Source organism: Takifugu rubripes, chromosome 1, assembly GCF_901000725.2.
Source record: "Takifugu rubripes chromosome 1, fTakRub1.2, whole genome shotgun sequence".
NCBI classification, from domain to species: domain Eukaryota; kingdom Metazoa; phylum Chordata; class Actinopteri; order Tetraodontiformes; family Tetraodontidae; genus Takifugu; species Takifugu rubripes.
The window spans coordinates 16,868,320-16,894,786 of record NC_042285.1 but is presented as its reverse complement, the minus strand read 5'-3'; the positions used below and the strand labels follow the sequence as shown (position 1 = coordinate 16,894,786).

Here is a 26,467-nt window from a genome sequence, read left to right as displayed (position 1 = left end):
ACAAAATGGGATTATTTTAAAAGGATGGAAAAACAATATTGACCCAATACAGTTGACCCAATGTAAACTTTAGTCGTCTGTCATCAACATTAATGGTAAAATAACAATAACAACACTTAATAAAATATCCTCTATTTGTGTGAAAGGTTTTTGCTAATTTAGCAAAAAGAAAAACTAAAATAAATGACATCATAGAGCAAACCCTGGGGTCAGAAGAGCTTCCTCCAGAGCTCAGAGACTGGACTGGATCCAGGCTAACAAAGCATTTCTGCAGCACTGATGGTTCCTAAGGTCACCGTGGCCTCCATCATTCTGAAATGGGAGATGTTTGGACCAACCAGGACTCTTGTCAGAGCTGAGTGTCCAACCTGAACCATCTGAGGGGAAAAAGGTCTCAGTAAGAACCGTGAACATGAACCCAGAGGTCACTCTGGCGGAGCTGCAGAGCTCCTGGGTGCAGATGGAAGAAGGTTCCTTAAGGTCAACCTTCACTGCACAGCTCAACCATCCATCTGATCTTTGTGTCAGAAAGGTCAGAGAGAAGTAAATGACTCCGGAAAATCCACCTGGACCTCCTGAACAAAGCTGTTAAATGACAGACTTTCGTTATTCATTGTGTTTGGAGGAAAACAGTCACAGCTCATCGCTCAGTCCAGGTCTCTCAGGGCCAAAGATGCTTCGAATTTGCCCCTGGAATTGCTCCTATATTTTAGTTTTGTCATTCTGTGACTGAGGGAGGAAATATTACTATTTTTACTTCAGGCTATAACAAAAAATATTGTGCTTGTCTCCAACTCCTTTGTCTGTTCTACAGAGAATATTTACTGTAAAGCCCATCGAGGGAGTTGTCCTTATATGCTACCTTTATGGGAGGCAACTGTCACAGACAAGAGTCACAAATGAATATTTTTACAAACAAGTGTTTTTTCTAAAATCTAAATGAGCCATTATCTATGAATTGAGACTTCCTGCTTATAAAAGTGAGTATTGGGTAGTAGAATAAATGTAGCTATTACCCAAGAGAACCGGGTTTCAATTGTTGTCCCCCATGATTGTCTGCAGTCCCCAGACTGTCTTCTACCTGGACAAAGGTGACGCACGAGGCAACATTTAACGGTGGAGGGTCTCTACTGCCACCGTGCGGTAGTCTGACTGTACTGCAGCCGCCAAGAGTCATTTCCATTGAGGCTGAAAAGGTCGAATTTCACTCTGATTTCATCAGCTGGAGACACGCTGTTCTGGAAGAGCCTTGATCCGATGTCGTTAGACAGTTTGTGAAGGCTTACTTAAAGTAGAATGATGCAAGCTGTATTTATACAACATTAAACATTTAGCCAACTATTATCAGCGTTACTCCTAAATCACTTTCATCTATTTAAATAATCAAATCTGAACATCCATATTTCTCCATCAGTGGGTTGAAAGAACCTGGAGTCATGTTTATTTTAAGGTGGCCATGCTTCATGAGCTTTAGAATTCCTAATCTTAATTTGAAAGTCATTGTCACGCTTGTCTCAGAGCCTTGCTGAGCTGCATCGAGTGAAGTCTCTGGAACAAACAACGCTGCTAATCACACACCTCCACTCATTTCATCTTAGTATTCTTCAAAAATTTTATTGAACAAAAGTATTTCAATTCTCATCACGTTGTCGGTGATACAGTACCATAGTTTGATCTAAATGATTCATATATGCACCTCATCTTATTTTGGAATATATACATACAGTGGGGACAAGAATTAAATAACAATGCTCAATAACATTCAGATATATAAAAGCTGACGACCCCATGATCAACAACACTTCCATTGGTAAACAAATGTACAAGCAGAAGAAGGAACACAGAAAAGAATTTGGAAGGTCTGGTATTACATTCCATACCAGATGACCCATTTTTGGCTTTTCAGCAAATTGAACTGGTTTCACAAATTTCTGAGTTTCCAACTCATCTGGTAAACTGAGAGTACGACTCGCGGACGTCTTAGTGTTGAAGTTGGGCCCATTATTAGATGGCGTTTTGTTGGGGTCTTGGCTGAAAAGCGCAGCGCCACTTTTCCTTCAGAGGCTTTTCAGAACTGAACTCAATCACAGCAGCGTCGGTACTGTGAACCTCTACAACGTGTTTTCCTTCAGTCAGTCTCCTCGTGTAGCAACAGATACGCACTAGAGCATGGAACAGTGTGAAGCAGTATCAGGTACTGAGCATCAGCCTGAATGGATGAATGGTGATTACAGTGCAGACATGGAGCCAGTAGTATGGGTACAGCGTGGCACATTCGGTTACATTAATAAACATTCAAACTCAGGATATCACAGGATATCAGAAGTCTCCCCTGTTGAGTTCACCCCGGAACACCGATGTCGGTTGGGCTTCAACCACGTGGCTGGGGTGGTGATGGGGCCGTTAACTGTGATGTATTTGTTCCAGGGTTAATCTTCCCTACACTGCCTCTTAGAAGTTACCAGACATGTTATATTCACGCAATCGCTTCTGAGGCGTGAAGACGGAAAGGAGGATGGAAGCAAACGTGTGACAGAAACACATCATTTGGGAGAGAAGTCATGTAGAGGAATGGTAAAATGAGGAGAAAAAGGCAAGAGTGATTCTGGTCACTTGGTGAAGTCCAGAGAGGATTTTAAATTAGCTTAAAAAAAAAAAAAAAAAAAAAGATTTAACATGGAAACAATAACGTTCACTAAAAAAAAAAAAAAACAGTCTATTTTAAAGGACAATCCATCAGTTTGAGTTCCGTCTGTTCTCCCGTGTGGATTAAGAGCAATGGTGAAAACGACAATGTGCGTGCACGTAAATAGACAACGATGGACATTGGTGGGAGAGTTCAAACCCAAACAAGGCCTTGGGCGACGTGGTTACGGTCACACAAATGACAGAGGCTTATTATGCACTGTGTGGTACACGAAAAAGCAGCTGGAGATTTTACCTGACACAGTGCTCATCATGGGGCTGTCAGTTCTTCACTGAGCTTGAAAGAGTTTCACCTGATCACCAGCAGAGGGCGACAGTCTAGAACACATACAGGAGTGTCTGAGGATCTGGATGCAGTACAGACGCCAAGGCAAAGGGTCCAAGGCTAAGGCTGGAGTTAAGACGGTTAGGAGTGGCAATATTATTAGGTGTGTGTGTGTGTGTGTGCGTGTGTGTGTGTGTGTGAGAGAGAGAGAGAGGGAGATCCAGTGTGAATGCAGATGTATCACAGCAGCGGTTTGACCAGGTACAGCTTCTCTCCATGTTCGCTGGTGAAGATGGGGGCTTTCTTGTAGTGTTCCACCAGTTCATCCATGGAGTTGAACCTCCGCTGGCCGATACAGTACACTCCGTCTGATAGCTGCACTTTAAAGTGCTTATTCTTGCCGACTGCCTTCAGGGACACAGAGAAATCACTGGGCTGAAAGTAAAGAAATGAGAGAATTGTGGTTATAAAGAGAAGTTTCTCAAAGAAATGTGACGATGCATGACGTTTGTCCAGCAGGTGGCAGCATCTGCTCACACAGAAATAAATCTATACGTTGTCTGTAAAATAGTGAAAATTAAAACAAATAAGTGAAAAACATTAATAAAGGCCAGATCCAATCCACAGTAATGCTATTTTTGTTTGCAGGATTAAATCATTGAGGATGTGTACATGTATTGACAGCGTGGCGATGTGGGCGTCTTTCATTCGTCCATGACTTCACCCCCCAGACTCACCGATGACTCGCTGTCTCTAATGAGGAAGTCTCCTTCCTCTCCTCTCTCATTGAGTATGCACTCAGCCTGGAGTCTGGTGATGCCGCCGTAGTACCAGTCCCTCTCAGCAAACTTCCCTGAGCGAGCTGGTGTCACGCGGCGGTTCTGCGGGGAGCTCGATGGAGGCACATCTGCCCGCTCATCAAGCACCTGCACATAGTTCTTAGGGACCAGGCCCACCATGCCACGTGAATTCTTACATCTCCACCACTCTGGGTCGTTCTCAGGCTTCTCCACCACCTCCATCACCTCTCCTTTTTCAAAATTGAGCTCCTCCTCAGTCACCGAGCTGAAGGGATAGAGCGTTTGAACCAAGTGGAGCACTTCGGCACGGCCGCCTACGCGCCCATTAGCCGTCGACATCCCCGGGGGACCTCTGTGGTAGGATCGGGAAGAATCCCCCTCGCCTCTGTCATCGGCCCCTCCGAGCTCCTCTTGGACATAATTGGAAGGAAACCATCCCACGCGGCCCGTCTGACTGCCGCGCCACCAGCCGTCACTACATTTCTCCATCACAGTGACTCTGGAGCCCTTGACCAGGGTCAGCTCATCTTCCCGTTCTGCTGTATAGGCAAACTTGACCACGGCGGGGATGTTGAGGTCATAGATTCTTTCTGCAGCTCCACCTCCCCCCCCTCCGCCCCCGCTGCCATTAGAGGGGTACTCCGTGTCTGAACTTGGAGTCGGTGAAGCATCGCGAGCGCTCGTCTTCCTCTTAGTTTTCCCCAAACCTGAAAGATGAGCAGAGACGGCCGATAAATCCACAGCGCAATGGAGAGAGTTGGGTTACAGATCTAAACGTACAACACCACCTTCGTATAGAAGCAAAAAAGATGAATTTTAAAAATGGATCACAATCAAAGTCAATTTAATTGTGAATTGTTGTTTAAGCTTCACGCTCAACATCCTAAATATTGTTATCCAAAACAGAAAATCTGCAAGTTCAATATTGACCCCTTGCAGGCAGAGTCCTGGGGGGGGGGGGGGGGGGGGGTGTCCTGATCACCACTCAGGCCTTCCAACCTCTTAAACTTCTCTCACCAATTAAAACTTGCTAGAATGACCTCAGCAATCAGAGACCATCTGGTCTGGTCACATCAGTGCAACTAGACCTGCTGGTCAATAACAAAGATGCATTAGTTCAACTTTACGGACGCTGATCTGCATATTTCGAATGAATGGCTATCATCACTCTACTCACACACGCAGCCAGTTAAGGGCTGCAATAAAGTTAGACATCAAAGCATTAAAGCAGAACAATAGTGTTTACTAAATGTATTATTTATGCTAAACAGTTTTTCCAAAGCTGAAATCAGAAACACCTCAGCTGTGAAGAAGAAGCAGTTCAGGGACTAATTGAGGCTGTTAGTTGGCAGGAAGAGGCCCTCAGACGCAAACATACATCCCATAAAAAGCAGTCAAGGCCAGGTCAGCAAAAGACCACAGTGACATTAGAAACAGTTCACTGACAATAAGTAAAACTAAGGCAAATCACACAATTCTGAGCATTCAGAGTCTGGTGTTCATGCTAATTAGAAGGGTGAAAATAGGAAGGGGGGGGCAACTAGAGTGAAAAGTGGGGCAGGTACCATCGGTCTGATAAACACACACACACACACACACACACACACACACACACACACACACACACGAACAGTCAGCCTCTGACTGAATCTATCTAGGAGTTTTTACAAACTCTCAGTGGAACACACACACACACACACACACACACACACACACACACACACACACACTCACACACACTCTGCTCGCTCTCCTCTCCTAAACACACGTTAAAATCACAATGACACACCGCACAGCCCGACGTTTAATGGAGGCTGGTGCTCGCTGGCGCTCATGCGCGCTACTAATCGCTGCAACGAGTTTCCTGACAGCTGATCACCAAACTTTGCGTCCCGGCGGAGCCGCTGAAATGCCACAGAAATGTCAGGGCTGAGCGGAGCGACTGCGCTGTTTGGAACACTGCTGGGTTCATGCAGAGTAGCATGAAACTCTCTGGCAGGCAGTGAGAAGAGGAAGAGGGCTGTGGAAAACAGAGATGAGGGGTCCCTTGGCAGCTGTTTCTCACACGTACACACTAGAGCGAGCACATCAGAGGCTACAGCTGACAAAAACACCGAGGAGGGATGAGACGGGAATAACAAGCAGATCATGTTTATGGATGGCAGCGAGTATCCGACATATCTGATGGCCATGTGAGAGTGTCTGACAATTGTGTGAGAGACAAAGGGTGAATCTTGGCCGTGTGTTTCCAGAGCCCACTGACAGGAAATCACTTGACCCGCGTAACAACATTTCAACAGATACACACATCTTTATTTCATTTCCACTTTAGGGCAACAACCTGCTCCGTGACTCCTGCTCTACATTTTCTGTTAATCCCCTTTCACACCGCAGGGAAATCCCACGTTGATACCAGATCGATGTAGGTCTTTTATATACAAACGGGTTGTTGTGGCATTTCCCAGGTCAAGTTTCCCTGCAGGCGGCCTGCAAAATTTGCTGCAAAATTTGCTACAATGTGAAAGGTGTTCCGTGTTATTTCGCCAAATGCCCCAATTACATTGATGTTCCTGGCTGTTGAGAATCCCTGGAGCGTCTCCAGCTCGCTAGCTGTGCTGACGGCGCCCTCTGTGTTGTCAAGCACCGCTTACCATGCTGAAAAAGAACCTGGGACGGACGCCGATCCAGAGCCCCGCAGCTACATGCTGGAGAAACTTGTGGACACAGACTGCGCTCGGACATTCTCAAATCTGCGCTGTACTTGCATACTTAAATCAAACATAAATCTCAAAGTACTCATGCTGGGATCAACAGGAAAAGGTACGGGTGGGGGGGGGTGGGGGGGGCATTCTACAATGAAATGCATCCCTTTCCCTCCATAAAACATATTCTACTTATCAGAATCAGCCAGAATGTAACGTCCTGAACCCCCACTTACTGAGTACTGAAGACCATCACAATAAACTACTCGTTATATAGAGGAACGTAACAAAAATCAATATATCAATAATATTAATGTTCTAACAACAACATAAAAACAAGATGACGTATGAAAGGGAGGAAAATACCAGAGCCGCCACTGCGGGAAATGTGAAAATGATCAAAAGCTGACAAAAGGAGGGTCGATCTGCATTAGAAAATCCAGCATCAATAATTTCAGGGTGAAAGCGGTATAAGATTACACCTGCCTGTTACCTGAGGACTTCCCCTCAGAGGAAAACCTCTAATAGTGCATCTAAAACTGCATCTCACGCTGAAAATTGGAACATGGAGGTGACAGTAATATATACAAGGTACCACCCCCCACCCCAGACACTTTGGTGGCTGGATTACTATAAAATGCATAACTTGTCTCCTAAATTAAATCCAGCTGGTCGTGTGGCTTTAAAATTTCCATCAATAAGCTGGAAATCGAGAAGTGGCTGAGTAAATCACTTTTCCTCATCATTTCATTTTCAGTAGACTTACGCTTAGAACCACCTGACGGTTTGGTCTCCATTTGCATAAGCGACAGAAGGCGTGATAGGAATCTAAACGCCCAAACCTGCATATGAAGTTGTTCTTTCTGCCTGCAGGGCGTGGATACATCCCCTGTTTAATTAGTCTGAGACAGACAGACAAACAGACAGAGGCTTTAATTGGAAGGCTGCACTGTCACTGGCACTTGAAAACAGGCCTGATTCATCCTGCTGGTCTCTGAACATCAGGGGGCTAATGGGAGCTGCGAGTTGTTGCACTGTTGAGATGAAAACAGTCACAGCTCCGTACAGGCCATCTGCACACAAGGATCACCTGGAATTACTCATAAAACACATAAAACAATGAGGGGTTGTGTAAGAGTCCAAAGGGGGAAAAACGGAGCAGAGAGAAGTAAAGACAAAACGAGGCTGCCGCTAATAAGACTGTTAGCAGAATCTTTCAGCCAGGTTTTTAATCCCATGTATCTCTCACTAGTTCACTGTGCTGGTGAGCAGTGGCCCAGTTTCATCAATGCAGAATTATTTCAGTCATTACTGTTTTTATTTCCCGTTAGAGGAAACTGGGACACAAAACAGCATGAAGCCATTTACAATTCAGTTCTGCCTGAATGGATGTCGGCGACACTGCCACATTAAAAGTCCACAAAATGAAGAGAGGAAGCCAGACATATTAGAATTCAGAGACTGTTAGACCTTCTTTCATAATGTAGATGTGTTAATAGCCAAAAAAGGATAAAATGACTCAGGATGAGGTCATTCCACTGTTGTCCAATCACAATGTACTCTGCAGTGTGTGAGGATCAAGCTCCATTAGCCTCTGACCTCACCTACAGCTCATCACCTCATCATGAAAATGTTCTCGCCTATTGGATTTACCCAGGCTTTTAAGACTAAAGAGCTACTGGACTGGAAGCAAACTACTTAGGCTGAAATGGAACTAGGCAGTAATGTTGTACTGCAAATGTAAGAGAGAGAACTAATCCATCAATCCAGCGCAGCCATTACACTACTGATTTCTCCACCAATCAATCTACTGATCACAGAAAAGCAGCAGCTGACGGTGAAAGGGTTGCAGGAGGGGGGACGGAGAGAGGGACACATGTTGTCTCTGCACACAATGGAGCCTGGTATGTGTGCCAGGGACAGGCTGTGCAGCACTGGGCCGCATGATGCAAGCATTTCTGTGAGGGTTGGTATCAACAGATCCAAGAGAAATCAGTCATCCTGCCACCCCGACTCTAATTTCTGACGACTTTAAGGGTCTTGCTGCAACATTGATCGCAGCGATTGTGTATCTTGCTCACGATGCCTGAAAATTTCATGTCTGCTTCCAGCTCCCCAGTTGTGACAGGTTGGGCGCTGATGCACAATAGGCAGATGGCTTTTCTGTGTCACATCACATCCTCTCATGTTCCTGCTATTACACACTGGTGCCGAATCTCTGTCAAACAACACAAATTAGCTCTCTACACTACATCAACATTACAAACACCGACAAATGGAGCGAATAACTGTGTTGTAAAGCAAAAACCAAAAGAGTTTGACCACCAACCTCAGAATTCTAAACCATACAAAAATAAGAGACCCTGGACGCTGCAAGAAACGACTGTCCATTAAACAACAAGCATAATTAGATGTTTGGGATATTAAAGATCAAGTCACACATGTGAATCACAACATAAATATGACGGTATCTAAATCCACTGAGGGAGCAGTGCAAAGTCCTTTTTATAAAGTGTTGCTGTGTAACTTGAGTTTAAATGATTCTTTATTACATTACAGCGCTTGTCATTACGCTGTTGAGAGTAGAATTCTTACCCTCAACGATAACAGCTCATAACAGAAGGAGACAGTGAGTTAAGTTACCGTCCTGAAGGTCGACTGGTCAGGAATATACTTTCCCTTTGCCGCCGTACTTATGAGCAGGTTCGAACCTCTTACCCAGTGTGTCTTTGATGTTCTTCACCAAGGAGCCTTTCTTCAGACTGTTCTTGCGCTCCACGTAGTTCGATGGCACGTACCCAGTTTGGTTTGAGGCATTGCGGACGCGCCACCACGTTTTTGAATCATCCAGGAGAAAGAGACGCTCATTTTTTCGGATGTCAAGTTCCTGGTCCTGCTGGGCCGTGTAGTCCCACTTGGCTACAACAATCACCTCCTCTGTCATTTTTCATGAGTCTTCCTGTAGAGAAGACAAAGACCAGTGAGAATCACTGAGGTTAAAACCACTGGACAAAACAAAAAACACAGCCATCCATTATCACATCTAAGACAATGCAGTCTTGTGCGTAAATTCATTAGTTCGCACTTTATCTGAGATCACGGAGAGGCTGCGTCTCAACACAACATTCAGGATCCTGAAAATGATTCTTTTTTGTTTTGTTTTGCTCGCGTGCTACACCAACACTAAAAATCGATTTATGCATTCACTCTGCGTTCTTTCACTGTTGCCCGGACACAGGAAGAGGCTAACCTTCCACTTTCTGACAGACAGTGAGCAATTACACGCTCTACTTCCTGAGGTCTTAGGTGAAGTAAGCAAGACCACCTTGAATGCTGAGAAATTACATCATGAGGCAGGCGAAACCAGGGACAAAACTATGTGGAAATGCATCTCCACAATAAGCAAACATAGGTTCATTGGTGACTGATCCAGTTCAGCGGAAACTTGTGCAATGAAATGTGTCTGTCGGTATGAGAACTATCTGAACGATCCGGTTTATATTTAGCACCGCATGTGTGGATCCCTAGAACTCAAAGAGGACGTTAAAGGAGAAAAGGAGCTGTTTAAAGTAAGACGAGTGTGCATATCGAAGCAGTTATAGACTCATACACACAGGAGACACAATTACACGCATTCAGGTTTACATGACAATTTATTGCCTTAATCTGACTATAACTGGACAACTAAAGTGTAAAGGTGTTAGTCCGACTAATGTCAGAGGCCTTCTCATCTGACTAAAACGGCCAATTAATGTGACTGGAAATCCACAATCTCCAGCATGTTTACAACCCTAATCAGAGGTAAACTAGACAATACGATCACACGTGATCTAACAAAAACGTAGAAGTATGTGTAACTCAATTATATCAACTGAAATGTTGAACTGACAGATTTTTTATTGTGCATCAGGTTTTTTTTTTGTTTTGTTTTTTTAAATATAACTACATTTTAAAGTGCGGCCCCTTTTGACACAGTTGAAAATGATCTGCTCTCAACATTTTTCTTTATTTTGAAAATCTGTGTGTTTTATTTTGTCTTAGCACCCGACTTCCTGTCCTGGACACGCTGCCATATTGGAAAAGAGCCATGTGGGTGAAAATACCAGTGGAAATACCACTTCACTAAACTTTGATGTAAAAAGATAAATTGAATTCTCTCTCGGTTTGGCAACAGAAAATATAATTACAAATATTAAAATTCACGTCATTCATCAATTAACTATTTAAGTCCCTAATTACGGCTCCAGATAGTTCAGCCATTTAACATTTAAAGGGCTTGTTGATTCTCCATGCTTATAAAATGCCAACCCCTGCTCAGGCACCTCAGAGAAGCACACAAACTTGACAATGTGTACAGTCACGCATGTTTACTGCATGAAAATAGCATCACACTCGCTGTACGATTCAGACCCATCGGAAATACACAAAAAAATACTGGATGCTAAATTTAACACCTTTTCATGTCGGTGCCTGCGTGTCCCGTAGCCATTTTCCATCTCCACGTGCATTAAAAATGAAACACTATCGTGTTGCTTGTTCAGAGTTGTAAATGTGCTTCTGTGTGCTGTCACGAAAGCTGTCAAACTGGATTTCTTCGCTCAAAACGAGTGGGTTATGTTATGTTAAGTTCATGCACTTAAAGTTACACATTCCAGGATCTAGCCACTTTTTGAAAAGATGTAAAAAGGCTAAAGGAAGATGTTTCTAAGGGTCTATTCAGGCAGGATGTGAGAGCTAAATGCAACAGCTGTCACGCTTCGCGGAAATAGAGGAGGGGGAATAAAAGAGCAGGTTGATGACAAAAAGAGGAGTGATGGCATCAACTCTTCCAGGAAACAGGAGGTGACTTCTGCCCACAGCCGCGACCACAACTGCATTAAAATGACGCACTTCAGTCACAATCACATTAAACTTATGGGACCAAACATGAGTTCTTATATTTCCATCTAAAAAGTAAAAAAAAAAAAAAAAAAGGTTGGTGATTGAAACCAGTTCTTTGATTCACACAAGGCAGCAGATGTAACATATAATCAAAATGGATGAATCCCAACAAACATAATGTATACTAAATTTAATTCAAGTGCTTAATTAATAAATAAAAAAAATACAGATGCCAATGTCTACAAAAATGCTAAATACCAGCTCCAAAACTAATAGTGCAATTACCATCGTGTCAATATGAGAATATTTAAGTTAATCTAAACATTTATTTTTGGTTTGAAAGTGCTGGTTGTCCAAAAACAACAGAAGTCGTGGCAACAGCTCTGCATTTACCCGACTGTTTCTCACGAGCCACCCACGCATGCATGAACCCCCCCAACAGGCGTCCCTGCTGCTTGGCTCCATGTGCTCACATGGACACGTTTGGAGTCCCCACAATGAGAAAACCGTCAAAGTGAAACTGGGATAGATTTAATAAATATATCCAACAATTAGTTATTAGTTATGTTGACAGCTGCTTGGTGAGATTTCTTCCTACTTTAGTGCACCATTACTCACATATAGAAGCTGTTTGAAGTCACCCAGACATTTACCCCTCCCTGTCCATAATGCCACAGTGTTTCATTTAAACTCATTACGCAGAGTGACAGGAATGTCTCTCTAAATCTAGTTCTTCCTCTTTTTCATCCTCTCGTATGTCAGAGAAGCAAACATGATGTTCTCATTGTGGTGCATCGCTCTTGCGCCATCATTTAAATCTTGCGTAAACCAAATCTCTTAGAATTTTCTCCAAAACAGGCGTCACCTCATCAGACACAAGAACTCGGGTTGTGTGATAACTTTCAGGCAGATGGTCAAATAAAAAGCTGTTTCCTGTGAGAGAGAACACAAATACACAGAGGGCAAAACAAACAGATTCGGGAGAGACGGTTTAAAAAGAGGAGAAAAGCCTGAGAGCTGCTGCTCCTTCTGACCCCTCATTCCTCTGCTGAGAAAATTAAAAGAGAAAAGATGAGCGAGAGGCTGTTGAGCTGGGTTTCACCAGCACTTCACCACTGCCTCTGCTGGGGGGGGGGGCTTTCACAGGCTCTTTCAACACCATACAAAGAGACAGGGAAAGTAAAAGAGGATTATAAAAAAAGGGGATGTTTTAAGGGGGAGTCTGCCAGAGCTTTCAGTGTTTCCCATTCAGGTCATAGATGGGTTGAACTCCCCCAATAGGAGAGGTTTGTGAGCCCCTTCCCCCCCCCCGGGCTGCCTGCTGTCTGCAGTATTAGTTCTCAGTGGAGGGATGACTGATTTACTCCAGGGTGGCAGAGCACTGAAGACTGAGGGTGAAGAACGAGGGTGAGCGTCCGCGTTACAACCTCTATGGATCTAAACATCTGATTCGCTGAATGATTTGCCACCGAGCGTTTAATCTGATCAGATTTTCGATCCCAGCCTGTGACATTCAGTCAGTTTTCCGCGGCTGACGTCTATGGAACGATCCCAAAGTCTTGTGAAAGTGCAAATATAACCTGCTGCCGTGTCACGTCAATATAACGTTTACACGCAGGCAATAAAACAAGGGTGTGGTCGATATGCTCATCTGTCTTTGGGGATCAGAAAATACTGGTTGTTTTTCCAGAGACAAAAATAAGCGCACAAATCTTATACGGTATCTAGAGGGTTTCTGGTGGTTAGCTTAAAATAGGATGTGGAATGAGGCACCCTCACCACAGTACGGCACATCTGAGAAGAGGAGAGGTTTTTTATCAAAGTCAGCTGTGGCGGGATGCACCATCAACACGAGGAAAAACACGTCAAAGGTTTTCCTCCAGGCTTTAAAAACAAGGGGAAGTCAGAGCAGGCTGAGATTAAAATCAATAACTGTAAAGATGAGCCACAGGTTGGCATGAAGACAGCAAAAATGAGATATTTGATAGCTTGGTCAAAATATATTTTCCAGACATACTGTAGGGGATGAGAGGTGGGGAATTAGACAAAAGCAGAAAACCACATATGTAGAAAGAGGGATATTCATTCAGAAGATCTGCTTGTTCTTTTTCACCAGTTCACTAATCAAACACAAATCACCATGTTGTTGGTTTGCTAACTTTCATATTTTTAAGTAAATAGAAAGGTAAGAAAGAAATCAAGTAAATAGGACCTTGAAACAGGCTTCAGGGCGTTTTAACCACAATACTGGTTTGTTTCTAAGTTTCTTTATTGCAGAATTATCTTGATTAAGTGATAATTACTTGTAACTTCAGTCACCATCAGTCTCTACTGAACAAGCAGTAGAGACTGATGGTGTGACCCCCCCAAAAGAAATATTTGCAATTATTGTCATTATATATAATGACAATAATTGCAAATGACAATGACAATAATTGCAAATACAATAAGTCAACAAAGCACTCATTTAAAAGTGCATCTATCCAGTATTGGGTTAAAAATCAAGAGAATCAGGGTGAAGTGCAAAAAACCCCAAAGTAACTGAGAAGAATGCTGCTCAAGGGCCCTCATCTGTGGGGGAGTGTTAACAGAATATCTACTAAAATTAGAAGCCGTCAGGAGGAGGAAGATTCAAATAACTTTAATAGTTCAAGGAAGTTCAAACTATTAAAGTGCTTGTACACCTCAGCCATAAAGGTCTCCATCAGGATAAGTGACAGGAAGTTTAACCCTTGTCACTTAATGTGACGACACCAGCATCTCCGTGCGCTCATCTGGTGGGTTTGTCTCATACTACATACCTGCATGTATAGGCTCACAACACAAGGGGCACATCATTTGAATTTCCGAACATCCCATCATACTGACTGCACGGAAAGTTGATACACTTTGAATCTCTGATGCACTACGTTCCCTTTTCCACTCAACATTTTTTCCTCCATTTCAACCATAAATAGCCAACTCCAAGCAGCTTGTTTTCTGCACTTCCCCCCCCCCCCCCCCAAACAGTGCACTGGTTGTTCACTTCCACGGCTCCCCACTCGCCAACCATGTGACTCCTCTCTCAGCAACCTGGAGGTTTACAGCTCCTTTTCATACACAACTTCTGCCTACCTCTAGCACTTATCCCACCTTTAAAAGTGTTTCCTTAAATCTTTCCTTATAAATGACACCCATATTTCTAACCCTGTATGTTAATGATTTAACAAAATCACTGCAGAGAACAGTCGGACAAATGATGTACGCACAGCTGGGATGTAGAAATGCTGCCCGCTTCTTATCAATTGGAGGAGAAACCATTGTTCAAAGGTGTATAAAATGTCACATATCAACTCCGTACATTAGATCATATAATGCTGGTATTTCATTTACAGTGAATTTAAGAATGAAGCTGATTCCAACAATTTTCAAATACATCACAATCACAGCCGCTATCTGAAAATAATCGTATATTTGGCCCTCAATGAATGTGCAGAGAAGCCCCAACAGATATGGTTATTTAGAAATATGAAGCAATATTAAAGTGTTGAGCCCCTCTGTTGGCTCTATATTCATTTTCTCCACGTTTAGTCAGCCGTGCAGCAGTTTTATAACATGCCAGGTAGTGTTTACAGTGTCTTTTTTTGTCATTTATGTGGTCATAAAATTCAGTCAGAAGACAGAACATATGAGGGCAGACATAAATTTACATTTAAAGTTGTTTGCCAGAATTGCAAATCAACGTCATATGCAGTTGATCTGCCCAAGCCTGGGAAATGGCCAGTGCAGCTGGATACACGGATTATTTTGAGACTGCTCGTAGAAATGTTTGCTTGACATTTTCCTTTAGACTTTGAAAGTGTGGTACCTTTGGGGGGTTTGTACATACAAATTGCCTGCTTAATCAATAATAAAGAAGCAATTTAAGTGACTGCAATGTGATAACAGCTGCTCTGAATGTGAGGATCTGATGTTCAATAACATGACCTGAAAATGCTCTTCAAGTATTCGGATGCAAAAGAAGACATCTAAATCCCACTTTAACAGCTCCAACAAAAGATGTTTCAGGCACATGACCTGCTCAAAAAACAATCATACCAGATCTATTCTGGTTTATATGTGATTCCTTATATTTAGTCTTTATTCACTTAAATGACTTTGCATTAATGCAAGTTTCAAACACACTACCCTAGATACAGAAGTAATCTAGACATCAGTGGAAGTAGTGCATGGGGGGGGGGGGCATTAGTGGGTAGAAATGTTCCTTGAGAAAGGGATTAAGGGCTTTTATTCTACAAACTCAAACTCAAATGCCACACGGATGCAGGTCATCCTACAGATTACAGTGCATCTGTCACTGCGTGACAACATGACATGAAAGGGAAAGGAAAAATAAATGCATGCAACTGGAATTTATTTCTGATAACACATGTTATAACTACTGATAACACATGTTAAATCAAACCCTGGCACAGTCATCTTAACTGGCCGTTCTCTGGTAAAATTGTGGCAATGTTGGATTCAGGAAACAGAAAAAGCAGCACTGACTCCTTCTGTTCTGGGTTTCACCTTGTCTTTCTACCTTCTGCTCCACCATCTTATTTCTTCTCCCACTTCAGCTCCAGACCTGAATTATTCCCTTTGATCAGCTACTACCTTCAGGCTCCCCTGAGAAAACAGTGATGCAGGAAGAGCAATGCAGAAAGACTGGTGCAACACAACGCAGACCTGTTGATTGACTTTGACCAAAATCTCTCATGTAAATACCACCTGTCACATACGGTAGGTTGTAGCTGTCTCTGCGGTTCAGGTCTCATTCAGGACTGACCTTCTTTAAACTTTAAGCACGTTCCTGATGAGCCTGAAAGCAGTCCTATATAAATATTATACATGCACAGATACAGTTTGGAAATCTCTACATTACACAACCTGTCTAAAATATTAGAATTTTCCAGTCTCTAAAGATAGCTATGATACATTTTTTTTATTTTTCAACTCAAAGTTTTATCCACTCACAACAGTGAGAACGTTAAATGATTAAATTATTAATACGTCTCAATTTCAACTAATGATTTATTGATGATTTACATCTATCGACTTGCCGCTTTTTTAAAAAAAATAATTTTTTTTTAAACTCGCTGGCTGATATTCTGCCAAACATTTTCATGGAAGAGAAACGTTTTCTGGGAAATTTCACCTAGTTATTTATTTTCCCTGTGTGACCCCCACTTTCCTGACTGCAAACAGTCTAAATTTAGGCTTCCTAGGACACTTGGGAATGCTCTTATAACAAGAATTACCCAGGAGTCATTTCTGGGTCCTTTCAGGCTCATCTTTCTTTCATAGGCTTGTTTTTTTTTTAAATAACCCTGATGTCAAAGGAAGAAGACCAGGCAGTGTGTGAAAAATAAATACATTATTTCAAAAAGCCAACATTTTTTCTTCATGTACAGGCTGACTTCAACATCAACCAAACCAAATGTTGCATGTTGATGTCTCGCGTTCAGAGGATCACCACAAACCCTGGCAACCACTCAGGAAAGACAATGACCTCTGAAATGACATTCCATTAGCACAAAAAAAAGTTGTGGGAATAAGAAGAGGAAGTAACTGCTCAACAAGAGTCTGAGGGATCCCTGCTGGTCAAGAAGGACAGGATCTTATGGTCTCGAGACACAAAATGACACCTTTGGGAAAGATGTAGAAGACCAAGCAGCAAAAGCAAAAAACCTTCCATGTCAGCTCATTAAAGGATATCCAGATATAGTCCCCTGCAGCATATTCAAAGCCAATATTGTGTTTATGTGAAAGCAAAGACTGAAGTCTCGCTCAAAAAACTGTGATTCGGTCCAGCTGAGCAGCAGATAGGTCAAACAGATGCCCCACATGTGCATGTGTGCGTGCATCTGCGTGAGAGAAAGTGTGAGTGCGTGTACACAAGAGAGACTCCAAGGGCAAAATGTGTGTGTAGTCTTTAAATCTCAGGAGAAGCCAGTGGCTCCCTGAAATGTATGTCTCATAAATAAAGCACTGCTTCCTTCAGCTGCAACCATTCGTGTGACACAAAGAAAGAAGAAAATACACAAATGGCTTCTTTAAGGCCAATAAAGCTCCACTGAACGAGCCTCCGAGCGCAAGGAAGTAGCACATTTAATTACGTGTAAGTGAAAACATAGTAATGGCTTATATATTAAAATATACACGAACTGTTGAGTCCTTGCTGATTTGCTATGAATTACCACAGCTTTGAAAAGTCTTTCAAACATTTAAGAAGAAAATGTATATTAGATGAGGAGATCATTTCATGCCACAATTAGCAAGTAGTCGTGATGTTTGAAGTAAATGTTATGAATCTCTCAGGTTTCACTGCACCATGAGTTGTTTATATATAATCATTATATATCGAACAAAACACTGATACACTCTACTCTGGCTGGTAACAAAGAAAAGTACGTAACAGTGTCTAAAGATTAGGAATTTTAAAAGGCACAAAAATAGGAACAGCAACTTTGGACAAATAAATTTAAATATCAATGGAGAAAAAAAATCCAAAGATAAAACACTAGTAAGAGTCCACATGATTAAGATATTCCTAACTCCCTAATATCATATTTTAGCCGCGGCAGCACATGTCTTGTGTTTATTTCCCCGGACAACTTTGACACCGTGTTGCACAAATGTTGACGACACACGTGTGTAGCCGTTATCACTTGGCTGATCTGTGTTTCGACTTGCCCTGCCCATTGTGCAACACTGACATTGTTCCCGTGCTACATAAGCAAAGGAACTGGTGGCAGGTTTTCACTAGACTTGAATTCCATCCATATAATCCTATTCTCACTACATGTCCCAGCAAACACTCTTGACATACCCTGAAACACACACACTTTCTTATGGAGTGTGTAATCCATGCACTTTCCTTAAGACATATTTAGCTTTTATCAGAAGTAAAAAGCCCTCAAGTCTCCCTGCACTCTTAAGCCACTATGGCTCATTTCAATAGATTGAATAATGAGGATACAATTTGTTCATTTGAAGCAAAAGCCAATGTAATCTAATGCTTATAGAGCCGCTCCCAGAGCAGAAAAAACTGAGCCTCTGCATTATGTTAAACCAGAAATTCACTTATCTTTATATTTAAAAAAAAAGTCTGAATAAAGGTGTGTTTGGTTGGAATTCATCAGATCCATTATTATTATGTGGAAAAGTCGATATACATTATTGAAAAAACTGTTCTTTCTAATCCTCCTAAGCAGCTCTGACTTGAAGTAATATTCATTAACAAGCCATTAACATAAACCACTTTCCATAACGAGTTTCCTGGCTGAGTCTGTTGATGATGCAGATCTAGACTGCTGCTAAAGGCTGTTAGTCCCAGAACATGTTAAGGGGGGCCACATGGGGACCAAAACATGGACTGTGTGCATGAGATCAATCAGAGTGTCATGGCATGATCTTATCATTGTGTTTGTGAGGCCAGATGACAGACACCGTATATTTATCAGCTCACTTCAGCAGCAGTAAACATCAGACAAGCAGCTTCAGATACATTATTACACAAAGGCAGAAGTGGCAGCATGTCGCCACACTTCATCGCTTTCACCGTCATAAGTTCATGCATCTTAAATAATCAAGAATGAGTTAAGAGTTAAACTGTACATTGGGGTGCATATTGGCTTTGCTCTTTAATATAAAGATTGGATAATTAAATAATCAACTGTGAGCATTATTTAATGGGCTCTTGTTGGTCTATAAACTTATGCTCCGCCTATAATATTGATTTCAACACAGAAAACCAGACGTGATGTTTTTAACTGACTGAACAATTTTCCTACTAGATCTATTTGTGCTAACATTATCTTATTAAAAAAATGTCATGCAATCAGTTAATTTAATCCATCTTTATATTTAAGAGCACAGCCTAAATGCAACCTAAGATGCATATCTTATCTGTTTTAATAAAAAATGTAAAAGCCATGAAAGCGATGAGGTTATAGCCGAGCACTTTTTGATAGGTCGGAGAAATGGTCAGAACACCGGCTCAAGCACAGCTGGTTCTCTGCCGTCCAAAGATGTTAGCTTGGTTAAGAGCTGCGTTCCTCTCATCCCATTGATCAATGTACCTGGTCTGAACCCCTGCATGCGCTATCTCCAGAGTGTCTGCCCCCTCTTCCTTCTTTCACATCATGGCATAATTTAGATCTGGCTCTCAGGACACATTTATACAACAATGTTGTCACGAGAGGTGAAAGAATTTTCCCTTTGCCTTTTCAAAAGCACTCTGCACTCACTCAGACATGGTGCAATAACATAACGCCACCTTTATCTGAGAGAGTGGCCCCACATTTCCACTGAAAGTGTCTGTGGCACGCGGTGCCGTGAATGTGGACTGACCAACGGTGCTCACCGTCGCACACTGGAGGCACTTCTAAAGCGTCGTGGAGCGACTACTACTGGACCTTATCATGCAACTCAAAACACTTTAAAAAGTACTTGAAATGATGATTAACTGGAGGGTTGAAGCATCGGGAGCGCACGTATTCCACACATATTCCGTGGGCCCCCAATGTTTAGTAAAAATGGTGTTTTCTGTTCACACAGAGATGAAAACTATAATATTCTCCAAAATCTTCACCCTGGAGCTGAAGGTTTGTGGATTCGACGCTCCGGGCACTATTCTGGTGATAACAAAAGGCACAACAACAATGAACCCCCCCTGCATTTTCATTTTTTATAGCAGTCAAACTTCACACACCAGAATTTCGGCATGGTGCTGGAATATTTTAAGCCCTGCCCTAAGCAACTGTGCATCCTTAGGTTTACTTGAGTGATGGTCTGGCGATGAGGATACCAAGAGATTAATAATGAAGTTAAAACTAAGCAGGGTGCGCATATCGTGGGCCTCGACGCTCCAAGGCCGACGTGGAGTGGATCACTGTGAACACCAGATAACCAAACCAGTTGTGCTCTGGCTGAGATAACGCAATGTTTGTCTGCACATTATGTATCAGGAAAGCCAACGGGAAAGCGTCCACATAATTAAATCAATTAGAGCATGAAAGGCCTGCCAGAGCTTCACTGCAATCACAGAATGAAACACAATCTCTGCAGCTTTAGTACCAAAAACGCACCAGGCAATCCAGCATGCACGGGTGTGTTGCAACCTCTTCTGACCCACCAAGATGAGATAGGGTGATTCAACTGGTGATAAAGAGATCACCTTTTAAAAGGTGCCAAGCTTGAGGCAGAGAATGACCAATTCTTTTCATTTTTGATGCCATAATAATAATCTAATCTCAACACCTTGAGATTGGCTTTAGTAACTCTTTAGTAAATTCAACTGGCCTCTCGTTGGTCCTTGTCCCACTTTACACGCCACGGAGAAAACTGATTAACTGAGGGGAGCCTTCCTCCTCCTCAACACTAGGGGGCGATGTGTGAGTTTTCAGTGGCAAATACAGCCCCTTTAAAGTTTGGCCCATTATCAGATAAACAGCTGGAGTCGGGCAAGATAAATGATAATAATATATAATTGTTTGGAGTCGTTCATAATGTACACAGAGCTTATCGTGCCAATAAGGTGCTCGCCCTCCCTCGTAGTTTTGACCAGCTTTCTCGGATGTTTTTGTTCCGGGGTCATATGCCAGCATGGAGGTTGTGGGGCATGTGCACGTGCATTGTCTGGTTTAACTCTGAGTAAGGCATAGACATGCCAGAGAAAGTCGATTTCTAATGACATTATCTGCATGTCTTGGTTAGAGAAGGACAACTACGCTACGTTTGCATGCACTTAAATAACAGATGAGATCATACCTAATCCATTTTATAAACTGAGGATAGTCCTTTTTACTCCTCTTGACTGTTCTATACAAGTGATCTGCAGCAAATATGAGTAACGTTATACTGTATTATCAATCTCATTTTACATGTTGCATTTTTACTTCATTTGAATCAAAGTTATGTAGGTGCTGAAGTTTTTTCCTTTTAACTAGTTTTATTGTTCATGTTCCATTCTGCTTTTTTATTTCTTGCCGACAAGCTGCAAACAATGTCAGGAAGCTGTTGATCTTTGAGTACCGTTTAATGAGGACGGCTTGGAGTAGCTCTGTATTTATGGTCAAATTGATCTGTTGGAGGCGGAGGAGTCAGTTTTACCAAAAATCGCTCAACTGCAGAAAAAGTTCAGCAGCACTTTTGAACCGTCTAAAAAAACCCACTGTAACCTTTCGAGGCTGAGCTTTTACTTTGATCCTCGATCTTTTTTTTTTTTTTTAACATTTTTTGTCAGATACTTGAACATCCTTCACTCTTTACCGTCAGTATCTAAAGTCCACGTGTTTATTAATGGAACCGAGTCAACGTGAGATAGGAGATTCGGCTAAAAACTCCCAGTGACTCGGTCCAAAGTGTTTACGGTGTTCCCACAGAATCGGATTATTTGCAGGCCACAGAGGGATTTGGATAACAATGGAAGGGCTGGGGAATTTTATTGATAAGTCAAGAAGTGATAAGACCATCAATTACAACAATGTCTGTCACTTGTGCCAAGCATTTATTTATGTTTGATTATCTGGCTATTTTGCTTCAGTTTTTCTTAGTTTCTGCACTTCCATAATGAATGAGTGGTTAATATAAATACATAGCTTCCTGTTTATGTTTAATTTCCTTTTGAACTTGATAAAGTTTCCATAGATTGTTTTGGTGAACAAGATAATAAATGATAAGTTATATAGAAGCAAAAAATGTACCAAAGATGGCTGTTTTTAAAATACAGAACATTTGCATTCTAGCAACAAAAGGCTGCCAAAATAATGTGGTTAGAATCTCAGAGTATTTAATTCTTTGAAATGTTCACTAATGGACAGGAGGTGATTATTTTAAGATGAAAGTGATGTTAATATTGTGTAACTGACACCAGTACAAAATAAGGATCTTTAAATATTTGGGGGGGTGTAAATGTTTGCCTTTAGCGATCATTGTGTTGTTATATCGTTGTCATTATTGATATATTTCCTGTTACATTTTTTTTTTTTTTAAATCAAGAGCTAAAATAAGTTGGCCAAAGAGTTAAGTTGAAAGGAAGCAGAATTCACACTCTTCATAACATATCGCCAGACACATGACAGGAAATGTAATTTTAGTATAATAACTGTCTCGGGTTAAAAATGGCTCGGTTAAATTATTTAAGTGCTAATTATATTTCTGAATCTATGATTCTCTTGATTGATGTAACAGTGAATGAAAAGTGATTAAATATCAGGAGGCAGATATTCATAAAACAGAAGAGTGAAATATTTCTTTTTTAAAAATAACCCATTAGCTCCACCTGTCAGATTTAATGGCAGCATAAAAACACAGTATTTTCAGTACCACCGAGTAGAATCAAATATAGAAGGAAACAAGCAGTCAGCCAGACCAGAAATATCGTAGCACTTAATTAGGGACTACAACTGAGTCTCTCAGCACTACCCCACCTGCCTGGCCAGGGTCTCAAAGGCAACTGATGTTTATTTATGCGACACACAAAACTCAGGTTTGTCTGTTCATGATAATGTGACCATACATTAGTCAAGATTTGAGTCTGAGAAACAACCCTCGATATATCGTTTATCTATGTGCACACAGATTACCAATGCTGCAGTAGCCGTTCCAGGCCAATATTCGGCGATAATGAACCAGACAAGCGTATCCATATAAGAGCCATGTGACCACAATAGCGATTATAACGATGAGCAGCAAAGTTTTCCAGTGAAAATATGATGAGGTGCAGTTGTTTCTATGAGCGACACTGAGTTCTAAAAGTAAAAAGCTGAAAGAGAATGTGGAGTGGGAGTCACGCCCCTCTTCCTACACTCTCAGATGCCGATGCGTTATCTACGACTTCACGTGCTCCGTTGACTCCAGCTGTTGTGCACACGCCCCAAATCGCTGAAAACACTCTGCTTTGCTCTTACAAAAAAACGGACAATTTCAGAGAATCTCCGCTCTGGAGCCTGCTTTAATGGCACTCAGGCTCCAGGTGTTCTATTGTAAATGGACAGGCCAAAGGGAACTAAAGTTTGGCGTTTTCACCTGAGTACGTTGCCATGTCAACGGGGCCGAAAAGATTCTCCAGGTGCTTATTTAAACAGACTTTGCGACACCCTCCTGAGCAGGGTGTGAATGGCTTGACTAATATAATAAGCTGTGTGGATCAAATACAAAACATTCCGAAATGTTAAGAGACCCTTTGCTCAGATTTCATAATCACGACAACAACCAACGGGGAAAAATAACCAGTCACACAGGAGTCAGACGCACCTGTATGGGGTTCAGGCTTTTGTGTGTGTGTGTGCGTGTGTGTGTGTGTGGGTGTGTGTGTGTGATCAAACTCAGGACCTTTACAACAGCAGCCACTGTAAACCTGAGCCACATCTGCCCCCATAATCCCACAAATGCCCCGAGGAGAGCCAGATTCCCGTTTCTGCATCAAGCTTCACGCTGACGGATGGCGTCAGTTTCAGAAGACATCTGTTTTTTGTCGTGCAGATTTCATCTTCTTTTACGTCAGCTATGCTCTTGTAGCTGTGTTTTTGAGCCTGCACATGCTAATAAACATGCTACCGTCATCACGCTGCGCTCAAATGATGCTCACGCCATGTTTTAACAAGTGAGGCAGCATCACAGAGTCGGGGTCAGCCGACATCTGCGGACCGACCCCCGCAGTCAAACGTTACATTTAATCAATATATGAGGTTTTAAACAAGATGAATACCAGAACGAGTGTTTAAAATCAAATTCTTGATTCCCTCTTCTACTCCAGATGGCTGAGATCACTCAATGAATAGTGGACAAACTGCTTACGATGGACGCGATGATTTATCCTGTAAATGCAATTTCGTGCATTATTGTGGTTACAAATATGTGTTCACTACCAGCCAAAAAAATTAAGAACTGCAGCATTAATTAGACAGTTAATGTCTCAAAACATTAAAGCAGAATGTCCATCAGTTTCCTTGAGCCAGGGTGTGCCTTTCTGTGTTACTCTGATATCAGTGAGAGCTCTTTATTCTGTCACAGGGGGCTTCCCTATCAAATGAGGATGCAATCTTTATCAAACCATGAATGAAATATTTATATTTATGCCCTTTTTTATTGCATTGTTTGTCAAATCAAGCTGATGATAAAGTGGAGATGTCTTCCAGGAGCCTTAAGTGAAAATTGAAGACAGCCCAACTTACATGCAACTGGAAGGACCATCTGACACCTTATATGAATTCAACATCTGCTGTGAAGCAAACAGAATAACGTATCAATGAATATGATCGTCGTCAGGGTGTCCACTGTGTAAGTATGAGCTGCCTTAGGTTTCCCCGGATAAATTCAAACAACAGAGGAAGCTTGATCACTATGTCTTCTGTTTCTTGACTACTTTATCCCTTTCGGGGTCATGGGGAGGGGGCTGGAGTCTATTCCAGCTGTACAGGATGAAGGCAGGGAGCACCCCTGAATGAGTCCCCAGTTCCTTCAGGGCCTGAGCATTTCAGGGTTCAGTACTTTGCTCAAAGGTACCTCGGCAGTGTTGGAGAAGAAAATGACTGTTTCTGCCTTCCACACTCCAGAGACAGAAGCATCTATTCTGGTCTGGTTTTCACAGTCTCAAAGTTGTAAGAATGCTGATGACAATACCACATTGGCTTCAGGAGACCGTGATTGGTGTGTGTGCCTGTGTGGAACGGGCCTGGATGTGTGACTGCTCATGATTTGCACATACCTGTCATTGCAGCGCAAACCTGGACTCTCATTCTGAGGGTGTGTCAGTCGAGTAGGTGTGCCATGAAGGTGAACCTGGCGGCTGCACCTTTCAGTCAGCTGGACCGATACTCGACACGGCGCATGGAAAACAACCTATCCTCATCGCTCTGTGCGAAATATTCAATAATCCCCTGCAAAAAACTAAAAGCAACCCTTTATCCACCGGGGTCGACACAGATCCGTGGTGTAGTTACCGTGAAAAACCACCAGACACTGACAAGCACAGCATGTGGCAACAGTCGCCAGTGTTGTGGCAAATGTGGCTCATTGTTTAAGCAACTGCCTCCCGAGAAGCGCCGACATCTACGCAGCCTTCTAGCAATGGACAGACCATCAAAGGTGTCCTCGCCGTCCTCTGAAAATAGAGTAAAAGTGTGGAAAATCTGACAAATTAGCAGAGGACTTGTGGACAGACAACGACCTGCTCCTGAACTGCCTCCGCGTCCAGGCCTTTGAGTGGCTCCAGGGAAGCGCGTAAATGTGCAAGTTGCCAAATTCAAAGTACTTATTGTGATCCTGGCGTTCATATGTCAGGTCACAAATAGCGTGAGGTTAAATACTAACAAGGATAAATGCAAGGTTTGCCGTGGGGGGACGAGGTCTTGTTAAAGCACAACCGAGTGGACAAAGAGCCAGCGTCAAATCTGCGAAGTGAGACGCGAAAGCCAAAATGTTGCTCCCAACTTTTTCAACAATTTTACGAATAAAAAACCAAGAACACACGTTTAAACAGACGCGTTAATGGGCCAAATAGTCATTCCGACAGCAACAACTTAGTTGGTTTGTGTTTCCAGGCTTACCTTAGTGTTCACTCCAGCGAGAATGGGCAAACAGCGACACACTTCACACGCCAAAAGAGGCACCTCTGCGGGAAACAATAAACAACTAACCCCGCGACCGAAAAAACCTTTAAATCCACATGTCCTGCGGGTTGTAAATGTTTCCTTAAAATAAAAGGCGGACTGAATGTGTACCGCTCAGTCTGCTCTTGTTTTTTCTGTCGCAGGCTGACTGATCGATTACTCAGGCTGGTCCGGTATGAACGACTGACTTCCGCCACGGCGTTTCAAAATAAAAGGATGCTCACTTTATGCAAAATTACTTGGAAGTGAGCAAACAATATACCGGTAGGCATAATTCCCTGCTGTATAAACCTTTATGTGACACATGCATGGTATTATAGACGCTAATGGCACAAAATACATCTGAATCAACGCTGTCAAAATAAAAGGAAATATACAAATACACCATCAGCAAAGCCTTAATAGTACGGCACCCTGTTTGTATTGTAGCGTCTTGGGGAGGGTCAGTGTGGGAATTTCCTTGTACCAGACTCGTGT

General features: G+C 42.3%; 1 protein-coding gene across 1 annotated transcript; it reads right to left on the bottom strand.

Moving 5' to 3' along the window:
* Positions 1 to 1,594: 1,594 nt before the first annotated feature.
* On the bottom strand, positions 1,595 to 26,130 carry nck2a (NCK adaptor protein 2a). Its single transcript, XM_003961791.3, has 4 exons — positions 25,928 to 26,130; positions 9,192 to 9,432; positions 3,709 to 4,478; positions 1,595 to 3,406 (listed from the first exon to the last, which is right to left on the bottom strand). Exons 2-4 carry the CDS (start codon positions 9,415 to 9,417, stop codon positions 3,212 to 3,214), a joined length of 1,191 nt encoding a protein of 396 aa, XP_003961840.1. The 5' UTR covers positions 9,418 to 9,432; positions 25,928 to 26,130; the 3' UTR covers positions 1,595 to 3,211.
* Positions 26,131 to 26,467: the final 337 nt, after the last annotated feature.